A 19,338-nucleotide genomic window follows, 5' to 3' on the forward strand; every position below is an offset into this window, starting at 1 on the left:
TCTGTGGTCAAGCAACCTTGGGAGAGGCAACATACATGTTCCCTTCTCAGAAATTCATAATGCAATTTACGCATCAGACAGAAATCCAACAAGTGACAATCGCCATTTTAATCAGTTCTTTCCATATTTAATCTGCTCACAGAATACTCCTTTCAGCACCTAACAGGGACTCCTAAGAAACGTCACAGAAATCCATCTGGAAATGACCACAGAGTAAGTATGAAACATATGTCTGCTGTGCTACGCCTAACTTAGCCAAGTTTCCTCTTCTGCTTGGCTGACACTCTGAGTGAGCACCTTTACCACATCTGAAGACTGTGAGCAACAATCATTTTCCTGCTTTCTATTAACAATGACAAAAAACTCATTATATGCAAACTTCTAACATCAGAGTAATCCATGAAAGCAAACACCTGCCTTGTGAGGCACAAAAGACACATTTGAGATATTCCACACAAAATAAAGAATGTCACTGATAGTAATTCATCACAGAGTTTCAGAAAAGTTCTGTGTAAAACAAGAACTACAAAAAAATATACTTTTTTGTCAGTTTTGTTGTCGCTTTGGTTTTTTGAGACAGGGTCTCTTTGTAGCCCCAGCTGGCCTAGAACTTGCTATGTAGACCAGGCTGGCCTCGATCTCACAGAGATCCTCCTGCCTTTGCCTCCCAAGTGCTGGGACTGAAGGCATGCGCCACCATGCCTGGCAAAATACAACTTTAAATCTAGAAAACATGCTAGTATGAGATTACCAACCATTTTATTGTAATTCTTAGCATTAAAAAAAGTGGATAGCAGAGCTAGATACTGATGTGTAAATTATACATGTACTACCATCTTAACAACTGAAAAAGTGAAATATAAAAACTTTGGATTTTAGGCAGGTTAATACTATATTACCCTTCACTTATCCATAAGTTCAAACACTTTTAATTTTTCTATTATTTTTAAACTTGTGTTCTGCTATTTCTAGACCAATTTAACAAAATGTCTGATTATCTTTTAAATTTTTTAACCTTAGATTTGTGATACGGGTTGAGCATCCCTTATCTAAACTGTGTGGGAGAACCGTTTTGGATTTCAGCTCGTGGATGTGCTGCCAATGGATAATCCTGGGCATGGGACCCAAGTCTAAGCTGCTTCATAATCTGTGCACACAGCTTGAAGGTAAATGCATACATTTTTAGTTCACCTGTGTTTTGACCCCAAATCTGTCACATGATCAGGTATAGAGTTCTCCATGTGTGTGGTAGACAGCATATTAGCACTCAAAAGTTTCAGATTTTGGAGCATTTTGGGTTGCAGATTTCAGAATTAACAATGCTCAACCTGAACAATCAATTCAAAGGCTGTGTTCTATTCATAACGTGTGACAGTCACTGGTTAAAAAGATTTCTCACGAAAGCCACCTGTAATGCAAAACTCTTTGACCCAACACAAGGCCATCTGTCTTGACTCAACACTTCGTGGAAAACATGAAGACATTTTTGTAAAAATGCCTTAAATTTTCCTGATTATTTCACTGTATCAGAACGGTGTTATCTGTCAGTAAAGCATAAGTTTTACAGCTGTATTACTTTTTAAAGGCAGATGATCAAAGTTAAATGTTATCTTAAGTTAGGGTGTTTGGTAGGAACACTTTCCGTTTCCACACTTCTTTACCCCACCCTGCCTTTTCTCGTACCACCCTTTTTAGGAGACAAGGTCTTATTATGTAGCCCAGGCCTGTGCCAAAACTCCCAATGCTCCTGCCTCAGCCTCTTGGTAGTGGGATTACATTTGTACCACATAGTCCAGCATGCTTTCTTCTTGATGGTCATGAAGACCACTGGCCTGAAAACTGCCTTGCATTTGAGCCCTGGCTTTCTCGTACATCAGCTTTATTACCTTGAAGAAGACTCAGGACTTGTTTCTTTGTAGAGAAATGCCTGCCATCTCATTGAGCTTGTGCTAAGGACTGTTTTTACACTCTATTAGAGTATATTCAGTGAACCAGCAAGAGTTCCAAAAATGCTCATTCTTTTCCTTCATTCAAAGTATGTATATAAGAAGAAAAGAATATTTATACATATACCAAAAAAAATTGGGATGAATATACAAATATATTTGTGTATATATACACACACACACACACACACACACACACACACACATTTATATATGAGTCAAATTTGTGACTCTTTTAGACAGTTATAAACACAAAGAACAATTTAGGTCATTTAATATCTAATTCTTTGGGGGTCTTCTGTTTGTTGCTGCTTGCTTTAGGAGGTCTTGAACTCATAAAGCTGTGGTTGAAGCTGGCCATAAATTCCCGATCACCCTGAATCCCACATCTCCCAAGTGCTGGGATTATAGGCATGTGCAACCACATATGGCTACCAGGCTTTATTTTTTACTTCCTGGGAAGCAAAGTGACTAAATTTTTTTTTTTTTCAAATTATACATTCAACCAACCTCCAACCAAGTTATATGATTCAAAATACTAACTTACACCTCTCTGAACCCAGGTTCCTCACCACAGCTGAAGGAAGCATCCATCTTACAGAGCTCTCTTGAGTATTACTGGCTAGCAGATCAAGCATTTGATAATGAACTTAATCACTGTAGGTCTTGTCAACTGACTTGTACTCAACAGGAAACTACCAACAGAGTCAAGACAAGCTCTTGGCTTTTTACTGTTAGTAAAAGCTTGTGCTCAAGTACCTAGAGCACAGTTTGCAAATGAGCATCTTTGGGGTTGTTGGCTGCTACTGTTCTAGGTGATCCACACTCTTTTCATATACTGGGTATGTATACAGAAGTTAAAGAGTGGGCAGTATGCCTATATCAACAGAGGATATTTGATAGGGGCTCAAAAGCTATTTAAAGAGTTTTCCCTACAAGCTTAGTAATCAAGTTTTATTAATTACTAGATAGATTAGCTTCCTCTAAAAACATTCCTGAGAAATATAAACACATTTAATTAAAATAGATAATTAGAAAAAAAAGATGTCGGGGCAGAAGAGATGGTTCAGCAGTTAAGAGATTATTCTTTCAGAGGACCCAGGTTCAGTTCCCAGCACCTACATGGTAACTAACAATACTCTATAACTCCACTTCCAAGAGATCCAACACCCTCTCTGGCCTCTGTGGGCATTCTACAACATGGGTGCACTTATACACATGCAGGCAATACACTCATACACATAAAATAAACAATCAAAAAAATTTTAAATGTTAAAACCAAGTATAAGCAAAGTATCATTTAAAAATATTTTGTTATTTTTATTTTATGTATGTGTATTGTCTGCATCTGTGCAAGTGCACCTGTGTCATGCAATGCCCACGGAGTCAGAAGAGGGCATTGGATTCCCCTGGAACTGGAGTTATGGACGGTTGTTAGCCACCATGTGGATTCTGGAAATCAAACCCAAATCCTCTGCAAGAGCAGCCAGAACTCTTAACCACTGAGCCATCTCTCCAGCCCCTCATTTTAAAGTTAACAGTAAATAAGGAAGAATTCATATAAAACAACACTAATCTATATTTATAATTAAGATCAATAATACTAATAACTCATACTGTTTCATTTCTCCGAAGTTCATTCTGTGTAGTTTTCAAACTTACATAATGGTGACTAAGAAAAAGACAGGTTAGTTACAGCAAAAACTAAGACTAAGCCTCATTTTAATGCAGGAACACAGCAGGAATGTCCACCAATTACATGACCAGTGGAAAGGAACTGAAAACTACAATCAGTGAGACAGACACTGAAAAACATTTTAAAATACATGGCTGTGTGGGTTTCACTTATGTACATACTGATATATGGAGCCATGCCAGGGTCCAGCGTCGTAATCATGCTTTCCACTGAGTGTTTGGTCTTATCAAGCACAGATTTCACCATAGGGTTCCCAGCTACGCCCTGCAGAAATAAATTAATATGCAAATGCTCTCTCCAAAGAACACCTTAATCTTCAAGAGTATGAATGAAACTTTAAACACTTTTTCTTCCTGCAAATTTCATATATGTATACAATAAAATATGGTCATATTTACCCCATGTCCCCTCAACACTCCTTCTCTCAACTTCATGTATTTATTTATTTATTGTTTATTTTGAACCCACTTAGTTCACTTAGTGCTGCCCGTATGTACATGGGGTGGGGCCATCCACTGGCATAGGAAACCTACCAGTGGCTACATTCTAAAAAAGAATGATTCTCTTCTCTTCAAGCAACTATCACTGCCAATAGCTCTTCAGCAAGGGGTGAGGCCTGGAGATCATCCACCTCACCTATTTTAGAACTTTTGGCATAGAGAGATACATAGTTGGTCAAAGTGCTGAGCATAAGAGGCTTGATGCTCAGTTTTAAATGGGACCCCATCACCACCAAAGCTCAAGAAACATAGAGGAAGAGAGGTGGAAAGAATGCAGGTGCCAAAGGATGGAGGGGATTGCTGTAGAACAGAGTCTTCCGAACCTGACATGTTCTTGCAACCATGAACTCACAGCAGCTGTGGTTACTGTACAAGACCTACACAGCAGACTTTTGTGTAGATTTTTCTGGTCTACTAAACAATAAAATATGGTCATATCTACCCCCATGTCCCCTCAACACCCATTCTCCCAACTTCATGCCTGCTTGCTTGCATTCATTCATTCATTCATTTATTTTGAACCTGCTAAGTCTAGTTAGTGCAGCTCATGTGTGCATGGGAGTGGGCCATCCACTGGCACAGGAAACCTACCAGTGACTACTGCATAGTAGACCAGAACTTTTTGAAAACTACAGATACAGTACTTTTGAAAACTGTAAGAAAAATGAGGTCTTCAGTGTCAGATTGCTGAAATTCTAAATAGTACTCTTCTTTCTCTTCCCTTCGTGGAGCAGACCAGCAGCAGTCTGCAGAATACACTTCAGTGGCACTGGCCTAAAAAGTGAAATGCTCAGTGTGTGTTTCATTTATAAGTACATTTATATTTTTTACTTCTATTAATTTATCTAATTATTAGGAAAAACTTGTTCCTCTGGGTCCCAATAAAGACTGTAATCAGATGTGTATAAGCCCATTAAAGATAAAAAATGGTAAAAAATACATCTCGCCTTTATCCTCCAGAATAGCTCCTGCTACCCTTGGGTTAATCATGGTCTACTCAAGTTTCCTCTTCCGTGGTTTACCCATTCCCAAACCCTCCTCCCTTAGGCGGATCTCTGGCCTCTGGATTCTTCAGACCAATAGCACCAGGAGACAGAAGACCGCCTCCCAGATCTCCGCTCACTACACCCTCCGAAAGCAAAAGGGCAAGGGAGCACTCCGGGGGCATTCTAGGGTTCTCCTCTTCCAACTTACCAGGAAACTAAGGTTATTGCTATACCAGGTCCCAGAGAGATAACTGAGTTGTAATTAGTAACTGGCACATTCTCTTTACAGAGGAAAGAAAGGTTGTGGTTTCCAGATAAAGAAAAAAAAAATTAAAAGTACAAAGAATATACAAAAGCAAGCTTAAAAAATCAGATTCAGAAGCATAGCCACATTAACCAGCTAATCTAAAAATGTTTAATATACGCAATGAAACTTTGAATAAACTCCCAGCAGAATACTAGGAGGAACCTGGAGAATGATTCCAAAATTCAAAAAGAAAAAGAAGTTCGAAAGATCAGCAAACTAAAAGCTTGAAGAGGAATCAGCAAGCTCACATCACCAGATACTGCTGTACATTTATCATGCATAAGAGCATAAGTGCCCTTTGCACTGTATTGCTGAAGCTCCTCACACCGGTACATCGCAGCAGAGCAAGTTTTCAACACACAAGGGTGTATGAGTCAAGCCTCACTGCAGCTTGAAGGGTGTGTACTACTACAAAGACGGGCTCAACGGGCACTGGCACTACTACCACATAGTTTAGGAGATGAGACAAAGGTGACATGAAATCGCTGGGCATGTAAGCTTCATACACTTCATTAGGAGGCCGGAAAACACCTAAATTTCATCTGTCTGCCTTATGATGTGGTGTGAAATGCATCAGCTACAATGAACTGTCAGGGTGAAAATGAAATGACACAAGTAGAAGATGTTGAAGAGAAACAGCTGTCTGTGTTATGGTACGTAAAGGCATTCCTTCAGCATAAAAACCCTGAAAAGTCACAGAAACAAGTCCTGAAAAACGTGGCTTAAAATGGAAAAAGCTGTAACATGTATACAGTGAAATAGCATTACAAGAGTAAGAGCTCATGAGGAATTCATTAGGACAAGTCAATTCAAAACCAGGCAAAGCACATGAACAGAGAATTCACAAAACAAAATCTCAGAAAGAAATGATGAAATTCAGTAGTAAATGAACACTGAAACAGGCTTCAGGGCCAAGGAGATGGCTCAGCAGGTAAAACACTTGTCATTTAAGCCTGAAGACTGAAGTAGGGACCTCCCAGAACACACACAAAACGCCAGTAGGTGTGGCAGCCACGCGTGATGCCAGGAGGCAGAGTCAGGGATCCCCAAAGCAAGCTGACAAGTTAGATGAGCTTTCAAAACCATGAGTTCTAGGTCAGTAAGAGACCCTGTGATCAAGAAAGATATGTACATCAACCTCCGGCCTCCACAAATGTGTACACGTGTGCATCTGCACACATACCACACATACACAAACACACATATGTTCCAACATACATGCAGACACATACATACATGCACACACCCACATACTCACATACATATACCAAAAAAGGTTTCAAACTTCATCTATCAAATCAGAAAATACTGTATTTAAAATAGTCAGTACCGCTAAATGAAAAATGCCCTAATGATGTATGCTGGCTGGAGAGTCACATACAGTGAGTTCTAAGACACCGACTGGGACATGGTGTTAATCCTATTGGGTCAGAGATGCCCATCACGTACATGTGCATCAGCGCACTCATTTACAAGAATCACAATCAGAAGAGATCACCGTATAGCTCAAGGGCTATGATTAAAAAATTGCATTATACATCATGTTATCCAGGCCTAGCAGTGTAGGCCTATAATCCTCTGCTGCAAGGCTAAGGGTGAGAAGACTGCAAGTTCAAAGTCAACCTGGGATATGAAGTGAGTTTAAGGTCAGTCTAGGCAACCAAGTGAGACACTTTTTCAAAATAAAAAGTAAAAATCTGGGGGCTGGAGAGCTGGCTGCTCTTGCAGAGGACCTGGGTTCGGTTCCCATCAGCCACATGGTGGATAACAAGCATTCTTAACTCTAGTTCCAGGGAATCTGATGCCCTCTTTTGACCTCTGTGGGTACTGCACAATATGGGTGCACTAATATACATGTAGGCAATACACTCATACACTCATACACATAAAAAAATATATACATTTCTGCCGGGCGTGGTGGCTCATGCCTGTAGTCCCAGCACCTGGGAGGCAGAGGCAGGCCATTTCTAAAGAAAGAATATTCAGAGTTGGGGAGGTGGTAAAATGCCTGCTGTATATGCATGAGGGCTGAATGCAGATCCCTAGCACCCAGGTAAAAAGCTGGGCATAGCAGCATGTATCTCTGACCCCAGCATGGGAGGGAAGACAAGAGATCCTTGTACAAGCTCACTGACTGTGGGGGTTGGAATGAGAATGTCCCCCACAGGCTCCAAGTAGCGGGACATTTTGTCCCCAGTTGGCAGTGTAGTTTTAAGAGGTCTTAGAAGGTGTGGCTATGCTGGAGGACACACATCACTGGGGGTGGGCTTAGAGAGTTCTTAAGCCTTGCCAGAGCTCTAATATCACTCTCTGTTTCCTGTGCCTGCTTGAAGATATGAGCCTCTGCTTTCTGTTCCTGCTCCAGCCACATGCTGTTACCATGCCTCCCTGCCACGACAGACTCTAATTCCCCTGGTACTGTAAACTCAAACTCTTCCTTTTATAAGTTCTCTTTGTCACAGTGCTTTATCTCAGCAATAGGAAATTAACTAAGACAGTGACCAACCAGCCTAGCTGAATGGATGAATTCCCAGTTCACTGAGAGTCTCTGTATCAAAAAGCAATGTAGAGAACAATGAAGGAAAACCCTGATTGGTCTCCATACGTGTGTGTATACACATGCCTACACACACACACATTCATACAAATATTTGCATACACCAAATACATACACCAAAAAAGGGAGGGAGGGAGGGAGGGAGATTTCATGGCTAGGAAAACACTCATAAAATCATCTAGGTAAAGACAAGCGACACGGTGCCCACATGTCACTAGTTCAATCTGGTTTTTTTTTTTTAGGAGTAAGTACATCTATATAGACATGTACAGTGAAAAGGTGGAAGCAACTACAGAAAACTGAAAACTTTCTTCCCTTCCCCATATTGTATTTCAAAATGGCCTCTAATGACCACTATCCATTTTAGAATCAGGTAATAAGTTTAAAAGTAAATCCCTTACCTTGATAAAACCCCATATTCCACCACCAGCAGATGCTTCGTCCTGACCTCTAGTAATCCTAGGATCTTCTTGTTCCTCTGGGAAAGTAATGGCTGACGTGGTTCCAGGTCCCTGTGCCAGAGATGTCATACTGGCTTGCTGAGTAATGGGGGCTGGCAAAATACCTAGTCAGTAGCAAAAATTTTAATATGTGTAATTTATTCCACAAACATTTTCCTAAAAAAGACACAGCACAGGAGATGAGCAGCTCAAAACACAGTCAATACCATGTTTACTTAAGCATCTCAAGATTAGATGTCAAAGAATCACTCAAACCTTTATAAATGTAAATTAAACATAATTTTAAAAAAATGTCTTTCCCTTTACATGAGTATACACCAAGTGTCCTGAGAAAAGACGAGCACACACATACATGACATACATGTACATACACAAACATATGTGTGTTCTTTGTGTTTGTTTTATTCAGTTTGAGTGGACAGCTACATTCCTAATCTCTTTACTTAATAAAAATAACTGAGCACTGAAGCCCATCAAAAAAGTCAAAGAACAATCACTTTAAATAACCCGTACCCTTCCAGAAGAAAACTCTCCTAAGCCTAGATGAGCAGATAAAACCTACACACTACATAGCTTTTATATGTAAAGGTAGATAGGCCAGTTTGCATAATAACTAATCAGAGCTAAATTGCTTCTCTACCCTAAAATGCTAAACAACCGAAGAGACAAAGATTAGGTTTTGATAACTGGTTTCTAACAACCACACCAGAGAAGAGAAAGAAGAAGGGGAAAAAAAAGATGCAGCTGATCTAAGAAAGGAAAGGACCCAAGAACACCCACTTCTAGCACATGGATTTTTATCTAGCTAAATAAACTACTCCTCAACAAGTCAGTTCTTATAGAAAAGTAAAGCTTTAACACACTCTCAGATTTCAACCCAAAGTTTCTCAGTAAGTACACAAATGTTAGGACAAAATTTTGGAATTCTTTCTCATACCTCAAATAACAATCATATATCAAGTTTTATATCACAGAAAAATATCATATACTGTTACATTAGTTTTATTGTTAATTTGATTAGAAAAATAAATGAGACTGGTAAACTCTGGAAATCAAAGAGCAAGAACAGACTGTCACTGCTGAAAAGTAAAACCTGATACACCGCTCAGAGAATAACATGAAATAATGAAGGTGCTTTGCAAACAGGCTGGCACTGTTTCAAAAGCACATGGTTACCACCAAGTCAGCAATTCTCTCTGTGCAGGTGTGTATGCAGGAGAAATGAGACCATGTCCACACAGAAATGCACAAACTAAAGTTCCTAGCAGAGCTATCCAAACAACCAAAAAGGGCAAATGAGTCAATTATCAACTGATGAACTAAATACACAAAATACGCCATAGCTACGCATCAGAATACTATTCAGTCATATAAAAGAATGAATTCCTCATACAACACAGACCATGAAAACGCCTTAAGTGAAATCAATGCCAGTCAGAAAAGAACACATATATGATATGATTCCATCTACAAGAAATGCCCAGAATAGGCAAACCTATCTAGAGAATGCATAGTAGTGGCTGCCTGAGCTGTGAGAACTGCAACAGAGAATGACTAACAAGTAGGACCTTCTTTTCAGGGCTAGGAAAGTTCATCAACTCCATACATAAACTAGAACCTATTGTAAATGCACATTTCAAACTGGCAGCTGTATGGAATGTGAGTCATAGCTCAATAAAACGAAAACTAACAAATAATAGTAAACATTAGCTACACCTATATATTTCAAAGAGAAATGACCTGTTACTGGAGGTGCAGAAAACGACGGCATCAGAGGTGTCTGGGGGGCTCTTCCTGCATGTCCCCTTGTGATGTCGTAAGTTGTACCAACAGAAAATCCTGATATAGGAGGACCCGAGGAGGGTGCAGACAGAAGAGTGCCTGGAGCGGAAGTCGAAGGTGGGAAGTGGGATAAAGGTGGACTGCTGAAGGCGGCAGGGGAGGATGGAGACACGGGAGGACCACTCAGGGGAAGGGAAGGGGCTGGAGATGGTGACACAAAGGCAGGTGGCCGCATGGAGGGCAGGGATGGCTGAGGGGTAGAATGGGCATGTGGTGGCAAGGACTCCATCGCTGGTACACTCGGAGAAGAGAAGGAACTGGTTGTAGCTAGAAAAAAATGGAGTGAATATAAATGAAATGTTGGAAATTCTTTTTATTTCCTTTTCAAACTCTTACTGCTCTCTTCTTAAGTCAAATCTCAGCAACTGATTTTAAATGTATAATTTCAAATGTCTAACAACTGTAACTGAGTGCAAAAGACTTGCAAGTAGCTACCTGGGGGGAAAGCAGCACCCTTCCACTGCGGTGCCGCTCCTGAACAGGTCTTTTTTTTTTTCTACTGGGGCGTGTGTGTGTGTGTGTGTGTGTGTGTGTGTGTGTGTGTGTGTGTGAGGAAATGAGGTCCCTTTTCAGCCCTAATTGAATATAAAAGCCTACACATTTAAAAGCTCAAAAAGATTAATCACAACAAGGTAGAAGAACATGGGATGCAGACAGCACATACCTGGAAGGTTACGCTGGGCATGGTTACAAAGATGGTTTACAGTCAATAGGAACTAGAGAACTAATGTCTACTTCCAGCAAAACACTGACACTTTCTTTTATCAAGCAAGGCTATTTCTTTGTATTGCTTAAATTTTAAAAAGCTATTTCTGTCCATCCTGACAAAGATTAGAGAAGTGTTAAAATATGCCTTCTTCTAACTGTCTAAGATGACAACAGTGTCTCCCAGCCTACAACCCACCAGGAGTCAGACACAGACACAGCCTACCTAAAGGAACAGAGGTGGAGGGCATGGTGGCAGCAATCAGAGAGTCAGGATTCAGGGGAGGAGTCCCCGGGGGAGTTGTCTCTATTCCACTCTCTTCCATCATTTTTCTTCAATTAATGGTGCACTGCAAAAATGTAAAAATGTAATAATAAGCTTCACACAATAACAACCCATGTAGAGAAAAATTCAGAATAACCACCAAGACAAATATCTGCTTTTACTGTTTATAACTTATTTCTAGATTAAGGATTTATCAAAATTCCTTTGAGGGCCTGAAGAGATGACACAGCAATTAAGAGTGGACCCTGCTCTTCTAGAGGACTTGTGTTCAGATCCCTGCACCCACACTGAGCAGCTCACAGCTGCCTAGAACTCCAGCTCCAAGGGATCCAATACCCTCTCTGGCCTCTGTAGGTACTTGCACACATGTGGCTGGCAAACACAGACAGACAGGCTCACACATATAGACACATACATACACACAAATAAAAACAAAACAAAAATATATCTGGGCATGGTAGTACACACCTTTAATCCTAATACTAGGGAGGCAGAGGCAGGTAGATCTCAGTGAGATCCAGGCCATTCTGGTCTGCATAGGGAGTTCCAGGCCATCTGGGGCTACAGGGAAATTCTGTTTCAGAAGGAAAAAAAAAAAAAATCTATAAAAAATTCCTGAAAAAGCCTGTGAATAGATCATTAAATATACAACTATCCTTTGATTTTCCATATACATATTTGAAAACTGGGAGATAATTTTATGTTAACTATAATCAATGAAGCAATATATTTCAAAAGTGCCAAGTCAATTTCTGCCACTTGAATCCTGCCAGGTGTGTGTAGGCTTTAGTCGTGATACTTAAAATACAAACATCTAATTTAATTTTGAAATGCTTCCTCATCCCTCACAAAGCATTCTATGTGGGATAGCCCTGTTGAAATTTCTTTCTTCTCTTTTTTGAGACAGGGTCTCCCTTAGCCCTATCTGGCCTGGAACTCGCTATGGAGACCAGGCAGGATAGCCTCAATCTCACAGCTATCCACTTGTCTGGCCTCCTGGTGCTAGGATTAAAAGCAAGCACATGTCATCATACCCAAGTCTGACATTTCTTTTTAAATGTTAAATGTATTTGTCTTGATAAATGTATTCTCTGCACTAGCCTATTAACATTCAGAAACTTCAAAATGTGTTCAACTTGATAAAGGTATTTTCCTGTCCCCCTATTACACATCTTAAAGCATACTTTGTAACAGTGAAATAAGCCTCTGGTTATCTCAGTTAACTGTAGAAGTTAACAAGCCACAAGAAGCAAAATCCTAACAGAACTAACAGAGGATAAGACATAACAAAATACAGGAAGTCATCCTTACAAATCAAACTGCCTTCTAAATACTTAGCATTACACCTATAGATTAGTGCCAGTCTCAATCCTCATGAGAGAAAGGTTTTTTCCTGCAGTCCACAAGACTCACAACTGGTCAAAATGCAGAGAATAAGTGACTGGAGTGTTGAGACCCTAACAGAGCATCTCTATCACAGCTCCTACTCCCCCAAGACTCGGGAAGATCATGGAAGAGAGGGTAGAAAAGGTGTAAGAGCCAGAGGTTGGGGAGGGCTGCTGCAAACACTGTCTTCTGGACATGACAGGACAGCTGTACTCATGAGCTCACAGCAGCTGTGGTTACCTGCACATGACCTGCACAAGATCAAGCCTATCACCATTCCAACTTGGAAGTGGGAGGGGCTCCCAACGCTACAACCCGGCTAAGGAGCTACTGGGGGTTGAAGGCCGCTGGGAGAAGGGCTGTCAGTTTTCTTCAGAGCCCTTGGCAGATTTCCCATGTTTCAGTAGATGGCCTGACACCCACACACTATTAAAACTCAGCACTATTTGGACTCAGTGGACTAAAAATGTTGGCTTTTTTTTTTTTTTTTTTTTAAGGACATGAAATTGGGACAGAGACATAGTGGGGTGGGTCAAGAGTGGGTAGTGAGGGTAAATATGATTCTATTAAAAAATTAGAAATCTTAAAGTTCATCTAAGTATGTGTGATGGTCAGTGTTACTTGTCAACTTGAAAAGACTCTAGAATCACCTAGCAGAAGGGCCTCCTACGCATGTCTTCAGGGGAGTATCTTGTGTTTATTGAGGTGGAAGACCTGCCCACAGTGGGTGGCACCATCCCCTGGCTGACATTCCAGACTGAGGGCCAGGGCCATACCATTTTGAGACTGTACTCTTGAGCTGTGAGCCAAAATAAACCATTTCTCCCTTAAGTTACTTTGGTCAGAAATTTTATCACAGCAACAGGACAAGAAGCTAAGATGATATAAAACCAATCAATAATAAAACTAACTCTGAATGTGCCAAATTTGTTGTCGATGTTTTTACTCACTTTATAAATATTCAGTGAAAGCCAAGCACTACCATGGCTTCTCTGCAGTTATAATGGTGCAAAAAACAGTCAATTTAGACTCTTGTACAAGACACAACCAAATAAGAGCACCAACACGCAAGATGCTGATACAGTAACACCAATGCACTGCTGTGGTCTCGATTATGTATGTTAAGGGTAAAAACACAGTCATGCTTGACAGGATCTGACTGACATGGTGGTAAGGGCAAGATTCGTAAGTCACAGATAAACTGAAATCTAAAGGATAAATGGAATTTGCATAGGTCAAGGAAAGGGAGAACACACCACTTCCAGAAAAAAATAAGCACACTGCTAGTGCAAATGCTATGCATGCCAAAGGGGTGGGATGCCTCAAGAGAGCCCATGGGGGAGAACTGGGCTGAGAGACAGCCAGGAGCTCAGAGCGCACCCAGCCTTCCTTCGGGGCAGGGTTAAGGCACTAAACTGTTTAAGAACAGAGTCACTGCAAGGCACTCAGGAGGGACGTAGCATATTGGTCTTGTCTTGTTCTAACTTTTCTAAAATTTTAATTCTGCAAGACACAAAAATAGCAGAGTTCCTTACAAAACTACACACAATGAGCAATCCTGGAAAACTGACACCAGTAAAATGTATTCACTGATCCATAGACCTTATATGAACTTCACCTGTTTTATAGTTATCCGTGTGTATGTAAGGCATGTGTAGTTCTACAACACTTAACCACATGCACAGAGCCTATCACCACAGAACTACACCATACCAAACTCCCTCATGCTCTTTCATCCCATCCTCCTTCCAACCAAAAAGACTGGCAACCAAGAACTCATCTGTTCTCTCATTTTCTCACCTAACATGAATACAATTATATAGCAAGTGACCTCAATATATGGCTTTTTTCCCCCACACAGCAAAGTGCATGAGATTCATCCATTCAAGTTGGTGTTTGTTATCAATATTAGTGACCAGTACTTCCAGTACAAAGAAGTGCAAGTTTATCCAATTACTTGCTTGAGGACATTTAGACTGATCCTAGTTACTGACAATTCATGTTTGTGTTTTAAAAAGTTTTCTCTGGGGGGGGGGGGGCGGCAACTCGGTGGTAAAGCACTTACCTAGCAAATGCAAGGCCCTGAATTCAACCCCATGGTTCATTACCATGGGTGGTGAGACGATTCCTTTGACTGAAGTTTGTACCCTGGATCACTGGGCAGACAGAGACAAAGCAGCTATAGAGAGTCCACTTAGAAAGACAGTTCAGAGCTGAGTGTGGTGGTACATGCCTCTAATCCCAGTGCACCAGAGGCAGACAGATCTCAGGGCCAGCCTGGTCTACATAGCTAGTTCCAAGCCAGATGGGGCTACAGGAGACCCTGTGTCTCTTAAAACAAAAATGACAGTTTAACAGAATCTGCTAATAACCTACTCTAGTGATTATCATAACCTCATACCTCCAGAGTTCCCATGGCAACTTCTGGTAGTCACACAAGGGGTACCACTGGCATCTCTTAGGTAGCAGTTACAATTCCCACAATACACAACAACCCACCAGAGTCAACTGGTCCCAAATATCTATAGATTATGCCAGGTTAAGAATTTGCATGGCCTAGACTAAGGTAGTGACGACAGAGACGGGGAGGAGACAGATGTAAATGTTTAGGCGGTAAAACTCACTGGGCAGTAAAACATAGAGACTGACAGAGAAAGAGGTAGGGCTTAAACAACTAGTTAGGTAACGATGGCATTCGGTAAGCTAGGGAGCACTGTAAGAGGTCAAGTGTGTGACGGTGTCTTTTGGAGAGATCATAAAGTGTTTCATCTCTAACATAAGATCAAAGCTCCTTGAAACAAAAGAGGAAGAACACTAAGTTTGTCTGGAGTTAGAAACCCCCCAAATACAGGTGCCATCAATGCACTAATGATCTCTAAGATCATGTTCTGAGAGGAAGACTATCTAAGAAGAGAAAAGAGATTCTAACTCAAGTCAAACCTGATATGGCCATGTAGTAACCTGTAGAGAATAAGACCAGCAGAGAGACGGAGAAATAAGGGGACCATAGTGCTCAGAAGCCAGCACTTCAAGGTAGGAACAGACACCAGCACTAAATACTACAGAGGAGTCCAAGACTGTGTAAAAGGTTTGATGGGTCTGCTGAACTACAGCCAAGCTCAGAGCTGTTTCCAGAGAAAAAAATCCATGACAGAAGATGGTCAGAATCAGACTGAGGAGTGGGACCTAAGACAGATACACAGCACATCAAAGCCTGGCTGTGGAGGGAGGAGAGACAACAGGATTCAAGGAGGCCAAATCCTGTCTTCCCTACCTGAGCAGGGACAGACAATGAGACACAAAGGCCCCTCTGCAGATGTTATCACCTTCCACTGAAGTTATCTTTTTTTCATCTCTTCATTTCTTTATTGGCCATTCATCTTCCTGCTACAGAAGCATGTAACCCTCACCATGGCTAGGTGAGGTCCTTATTTAAGGATAGTCTGGTCTCTAACAGCAAACACAGAGGCAAAAGGGCACACAGCCTGGGGGTGGGGGTGGAGGGGGTGTGGAAGATGGCTCAGCAGGTAAGAGCACTGGTTGCTCTTCCAGAGGACCTAGGTTGGGTTCCCAGCACCCACAGTGACTAACAACTGTCCATAACTCCAGTCCCAGGGGATCCAACGCCCTCTTCTGACGTCCACGGGCAATGCAGAACACTGGTGCACTTACATATATGCAGGGATAACACTCATACACATAAAATAAAGATAATAAAATATTTTTAAAAAGAACACACAACCCATAATAAATGATCAATTTCCTTCAGTCTTTAAAAGCTTTCCTATTTGAGGAATGGCTTAATGACAATATTGCGGTAAATTTCACAGATATTTCTTAAATTTTGAATTAGGAGAAACAATATTGAAGCATCAGTCGGGAAAGCTTTAAGGAACAAAAAGCAGAACGAATGCATCAATGTTACAGAAAAGGGGCTGGACATACTTGGCTTGGAGGATGAGTCCCAAGGCTCTGGTCAAACTGCTCTTCCAACCTACTTGTGCCTTCTGTTTTGTTTTGCTTTTTTAAATGGATGTCTACTTATGAGAAAAACAGAATAATGGAGCTTTGATAAACTCAAGAGCATTAGAAGCTATTCTTACTGACATACTGGTTGCCACAGGCCTGCGTCTTCCAGCAGACCGACCCAGGGCAGAGGTCAGTTTTGTCTCTCATTCTAGGTGCTGCTCACAAAATAACCAAATGCTCACTGATCAAAGCAGGTGGCCACACAGGACTGCGGTGCCGAGGTGTTTCAGGATGGAAGACAGGTATGTTGCCTTTCACAGTAACTACTTTGACAAAGGGCAAAATACCTGGCCAATCTAGGGTACAGGCTAAGCTGCAAATGTGGCTTAGTGGGTCCCAAGGCTGAACCCGCAGTGAGAGGAAAAAAGCCCTGCGGAGCGCTGCTGGTCACCGATAAGAGAACGCCAGAGAAACACGCGTCCTCCCAGCCCCAGTCCCAGGCTGTCATCTAAGTGTCCAGGCCGCCGGCAGAAGGCCATCTCTGCAGAGGGCCATCTAGGCAGTCCGGGACCGGCCTGCGCCACGTCTCCACCGCGCTGCGCGGGGCGAAGGTCCGCGACGGGAAGGTGGAGCCCGAGGCCGGGCGCGGAGTGAGCGAAACGGGGCGGGAGCCGGGGCCTGGGCCGAGGACCAGCCGGCTCCGCACACCTCGGTCCGTGCTGGGGAGCAGGCCCGCCCCACGTCCCTCCGGCCGCGGACTCAGCACCCCACCCGCCAGCCACCCCTCATCCCTGCACGCTCCCCCGCCACGGCAGTGCGCACGTCGCCGCCAGGCCAGCGCTCACCTGGGGTCCCAGCGAGCACCCGCGCAGCACCTGCAGAGTGAGGGTCGGGACGGGGCGCAGGACCCCGGCTCGCAGAGGACGAGGAAGATGCCACCGGAGCTCGCGGGAATCCCGCCTCCAAGATGGCCACCGCGCCGCGCGGCCTGCCACGTCGCCGCCCCGCCCCGCGCACTCCGCCCGGCCCCGGCTGTGCCCACGCCCACAGGCGGCCTTTCCACCGCCCACCCCGACCCCACAATGCAGCCTCGCCACTGCGCGCAATATCCTGGCCTCTGCCACCGCCGCCCGCTCCTTTTGCTGCGTTCCCGCCTCCTGGCAGGGCGGGGGTTTGCCCTACACGTGTTCAAAGCTCTGCAGGAGAGGGGCCCGAGGACCACGAGAAGGATTTGCAAATTACTGACTTTCTTTTCAGGTACATCTAATGCACGTAGTTTTAGAATTTAAAAAAGCAGACAATGGTCAACTTCCTTATCACACTATACTGCAGCTCAGCCAGCACCTGAAGCCACAGGTGGCCAATGATCCTGTGACGGAGGCTGAATAAACCAATAAAGTGTAAAGGGAAAAAAATTAAGAATTTGAAATCAGAAGTCGTAGTTTGGATTTACTCTCCCAAAGTCCAGTTGTACAGCAGGAAATCCTTGTATGAGTCACCTCCCCTAATTCCATCTGTAAATGTGGTACTATTGTGAGCGAGCTCTAACTCAGGCAAGGAACACGGTCAAATCAAATAAGGTTGTAAGAAAGAACTTTTATACTGCACTGTGTCCAACATAAGAAAATTTGTCGCTTTTTGTTGTAGTTCTCAAATTTCTTTCAGAAACTACATAGATTTAACATTATAGCTCGTGAACTTGGACACTTTAAGCACTCTAAAATATCTCACTGAAAACTAACACTATTTAACAGTGTCCTGACTGCAGATCTGGCTCTGCACTACAGTGGGCTGTTCCCTCTGTTGGTGACTTATCCACTCAGAATGTGTGTAGGTGACTTTCTGGGTTACTCTCGGCAAACTGTTGTTTGGGGTGGCGCTGAACGTAGATACCATCGCCATCATTTTGGTTGACACCCTTAATAGCAACAAAGTATGCTGATTTCTTCATTATTTAACAAATATTAATTAGCGGCAGCCCTGTGCTGAGGGCACTGGTGTGGCTGATGCTGTAATAAACAAGACAGATGAGGTCCTAATACTTAGCTTTCCTTGACTGGGAGAGAGGCTTCCAGCTGGAAAATCAACAAGAAAACACAAACGAAATGTGACAAGGCTTCCTGTAGCAGGTGAGATTTGAGCAGAAACTTGTCACCAAGGAGGCTATGGTTACCTGGACAGAAGGAAGCCATACAGAGTTAGTGCAGAGGAACTCAGAGATTGGTGAAAAATGAGGACAGAGACAGCAAAAGCCAGGTGAAATTCAGCCTGTGGGCCATGACAAAGCCTGTTGGTTTGGTTCTGAAAGAAACCAGATGCAAGTGGAGGGGTTTGAGCAGAAACCTGATAGTGTTTTATTTCAGGGTTTTTTTTTTTTTTTTTTGTTTTTTTGTTTTTTTGGTATTTTTGAGAAAGGGTTTCCCTGTAGCTCCAGCTGTCCTAAAACTCACTATGTAGAGCAGGTGGCCTTGAACTCACAGAGATCTGCCTGCTTCTGCCTCCCAAGTGCTGGAATTCAAGGTGTGCACCACCACGCCCAGCTTAGAATGAATTAATTTTAATTCAGTCAAATTTCATGAAACTTCCTGTTCAATGGAAAATTTTACAAACAAAATATAACTAACAGTCTAAGGAAATCAATTTGCTATATTTAAGATGGACAAGGGATTAATCACAATAATACATAAAGAAAACCTA

At 42.3% G+C, this 19,338-nt stretch overlaps 2 protein-coding genes across 2 annotated transcripts in view; one reads left to right on the top strand and one right to left on the bottom strand.

Annotated features, from left to right (window-relative positions):
* Positions 1-17,637, bottom strand: part of Prrc1 (proline rich coiled-coil 1) — a 44,598-nt gene extending 26,961 nt beyond the window's left edge. The window contains exons 1-5 of the mRNA XM_008840925.3: positions 17,487-17,637; positions 11,227-11,350; positions 10,194-10,562; positions 8,394-8,557; positions 3,804-3,906 (exon numbers count right to left, since the gene is read on the bottom strand). Coding sequence (XP_008839147.1) covers positions 3,804-3,906; positions 8,394-8,557; positions 10,194-10,562; positions 11,227-11,329 — 739 coding nt within the window. The 5' untranslated portion in view covers positions 11,330-11,350; positions 17,487-17,637. The remainder of the gene's footprint in view (positions 1-3,803; positions 3,907-8,393; positions 8,558-10,193; positions 10,563-11,226; positions 11,351-17,486) is intronic.
* The window catches only part of LOC115071694 (basic salivary proline-rich protein 4-like), a 13,164-nt gene continuing 9,186 nt past the window's right edge, over positions 15,361-19,338 (top strand). Inside the window, exons 1-2 of the mRNA XM_029567358.1 lie at positions 15,361-15,370; positions 17,155-17,898. Of these exons, the coding sequence (XP_029423218.1) occupies positions 15,361-15,370; positions 17,155-17,898 (754 nt within the window). The remainder of the gene's footprint in view (positions 15,371-17,154; positions 17,899-19,338) is intronic.

The sequence above is a fragment of the Nannospalax galili genome, unplaced genomic scaffold, assembly GCF_000622305.1.
Source record: "Nannospalax galili isolate Female #2095 unplaced genomic scaffold, S.galili_v1.0 scaffold490, whole genome shotgun sequence".
Classification (NCBI taxonomy): Eukaryota; Metazoa; Chordata; class Mammalia; order Rodentia; family Spalacidae; genus Nannospalax; species Nannospalax galili.